Source organism: Brassica napus, chromosome C8 (genome assembly GCF_020379485.1).
Source record: "Brassica napus cultivar Da-Ae chromosome C8, Da-Ae, whole genome shotgun sequence".
Classification (NCBI taxonomy): Eukaryota; Viridiplantae; Streptophyta; class Magnoliopsida; order Brassicales; family Brassicaceae; genus Brassica; species Brassica napus.
Genome location: NC_063451.1, coordinates 38,227,101 through 38,229,810, shown reverse-complemented (window position 1 = coordinate 38,229,810; position 2,710 = coordinate 38,227,101). Strand labels below are relative to the sequence as shown.

The following is a 2,710-nucleotide window of genomic DNA, read 5'->3' as shown; positions in this document are numbered from 1 at the left end:
GATTGGATCACCTTTTTGGAGAAAGTCAACCATGGAATCACAACAGTTGAAATTTCCGACACAGAGATATTGCAAAATCTTGGGTAAAAGATCAAGCTTGATTGTAGTAAGCTTCTTTGTATAACACAAAATTTATCATAATTTTTATGATATCATTTGTAAAAAAAAAAAGTTTGTAGCGACAGAAATTCGCTAGAAAAAAAAAAATAAAGGAAAGTGGAGAGACGTAAAAAGAGAAAAAAAGAACGGGAGTAAAGATTAAAATTTTGAAAGGAACACTGTGGCCTAGGCCGGTAATTGGAATCCACTCACAGAGAGAGAAAGTACAACTTTTTTTTAGAAAAGGCAATATAATTCACAATGAAGCATACCGAAAATCTCTTCCATACTATTCCATTTCATTCATTAGTTTAAGTTTTTGAGATAAAAAGGGGGAAAATCATTGTCCATTGCCAAACTCAAGTTTTCTTAGATGGTAATTTTGGCGGTGGGCCTAAATCATATAATGGGCCTTTTAGATGAGCCTATCAACTGATGTGAAAATAAATCTCTGTCTCAATCTGTGAAAAGCCCTAGTAAAACCCTAGCTCCCAATTCCCTCAGTCCACTGAGCCGTTATATAACTGTTCACCTGCATCATTGAAAGCCAAAATCAACAGACCCGTGTTGAGAAGACGACTTTCATCTGCAAAAAGGTACTCCCTTTCAACAGTATTGAATTTTCTGTACTTCAATCCGATCCACTGTTAGTTTATATCTCTGTAACTTGCGTAAAAGCACATATCGAAGGCTTGTAGATAACGTATAGTTTAAATCGCCTGCGAGCTCAATATTTGTGCGAAATCTTAAAACCATTCATTGAGACCAAAAAGTCTCTGTGTTATAAGAATCTCTCTCTTTCTTATCGACAATTCTAATGATTGGGACATTTCTTTCACTGTTCTGTATGTTTTTAACTAACTGATTAGAATCTGAATAGATCTGGTCTGAATAATTGAATCCCTAGTGACAATACTCTACTTTAAACTGTTCGCTAAGTTATATATAGCTCCAAAAAATTTGTTGTTGTTTGAACAGTTTGGGACATTGGTTGGATGGTTCGATTATGTATTTTTGAAGTGTTCGGTTAAATTATAGTTCCACAAGTTTTGTTATTTGAACTGTTTGGGACATTAGGTTGATGAATCTTAGATTGCTGAGTTCAAATGTGTAGTTTTATGCCTTGACTTTGCTTAATCGTACACATTGTTATTGGCAGGATTTGGAGTGAAGAGATCTGTGAGGAAAAATGGCAAACCCGAAGGTCTTCTTTGACATCTTGATAGGAAAGATGAAGGCGGGTCGTGTTGTGATGGAGCTATTCGCAGATGTGACACCGAGAACAGCTGATAACTTCCGTGCTCTGTGCACAGGAGAGAAGGGTATTGGGCAAGCAGGGAAGGCACTACACTACAAAGGCTCAGCCTTTCACCGTATCATCCCAGGGTTCATGTGCCAAGGAGGAGACTTCACCCGCGGGAATGGAACCGGTGGAGAATCGATTTACGGGGCTAAGTTTCAGGACGAGAACTTCAAGTTGAAGCACACTGGTCCGGGGATTTTGTCTATGGCTAATTCAGGCCCCAACACGAACGGTTCTCAGTTCTTTATCTGCACTGATAAGACAGCTTGGCTCGATGGGAAGCACGTGGTGTTTGGGAAAGTCGTTGATGGGTACGATGTGGTGAAGGCGATGGAGAATGTTGGGTCTGAGAGGGGAGCTACTTCTGAACCAGTTGTGATTGAAGATTGTGGTGAGCTCAAGAACCAAACTTCAGAATAAGTTTCAAACAAGGAATAGAGTTCATAAACCTCGATCATTATGCTGTGAAGATCGTTGAGATCAAAACGTTGGGGTTTGACATTATTATCTTATGAAGTGGCCAAACCTTCTGAGTTTATTTTTTTATTTTCAAAAACTCCATGTAAAAGAGTAGGATGGATAATAAAATAATGGCAAAACTCCTTTGTTTCATGGCCCCTTTCAACTTCATTGGACTAAGATGGGAACTAAACTAATGCGAGAACTTTTCAATTTATCATGCTTTTGTCTAATGTGGTACTCCAAATGATATATAGAAACCATACGTGGATCGTGAGAAACAATATGTATCATCAATAGTCAACGGTATTTTTGTATACAATAGACCTTTGTTAAAGAAATAGGCCCGTTTGCCTTTTAATTTAATAAATAGATTTTGACCCGTTTGAAATTGATTTTTAGATTAAAAATGTTAGTTGGTATTAAATATTATTTTTAAAATTTTAATTTACATAGTTATGTTATTAAAATGAATTATATATTTGTCAATAATTTTATTCAGTTTTCCATACCCGATCCGGATCCGCAGTTAAACAGGTAAACCTAAAGATTTGCATGAAAAATAGATGGATCGGTCAAATATGAATGAGTGCTAATTTTTGGAATAGTATTAATATATAATCCAATATTCAAACGATATACAATTTTTGGACCAGATATTTACGAACCATCGATAGTACAAAGAATGGAATATCTATTCTATTAAAAGAGAATCATTCTGAAAAAAACTATTTATGAAAGGTTGTTAGACCATTTCATTTACTAGCAATATATTTGGTCTTACCATAATATTTGATTAACAATATCTAACCTAAAATTTCTCTAACAATAATTTATTACACCACATCT

At 35.6% G+C, this 2,710-nt stretch overlaps 1 protein-coding gene across 1 annotated transcript; it reads left to right on the top strand.

The window, feature by feature from the left end:
* The first annotated feature begins 387 nt into the window (after window positions 1-387).
* Window positions 388-2,014, top strand: LOC111208740 (peptidyl-prolyl cis-trans isomerase CYP19-3). Its single transcript, XM_022708110.2, has 2 exons — window positions 388-695; window positions 1,259-2,014. The coding sequence occupies exon 2, from the start codon at window positions 1,289-1,291 to the stop codon at window positions 1,820-1,822; it is 534 nt and encodes a 177-aa protein (XP_022563831.1). The 5' UTR covers window positions 388-695; window positions 1,259-1,288; the 3' UTR covers window positions 1,823-2,014.
* Window positions 2,015-2,710: the final 696 nt, after the last annotated feature.

What these genes read in the sequence shown, in the direction of transcription:
- LOC111208740 (XM_022708110.2), top strand. Translation starts at nt 1,289, where the DNA reads ATGGCAAACCCGAAGGTCTTCTTTGACATCTTGATAGGAAAGATGAAG.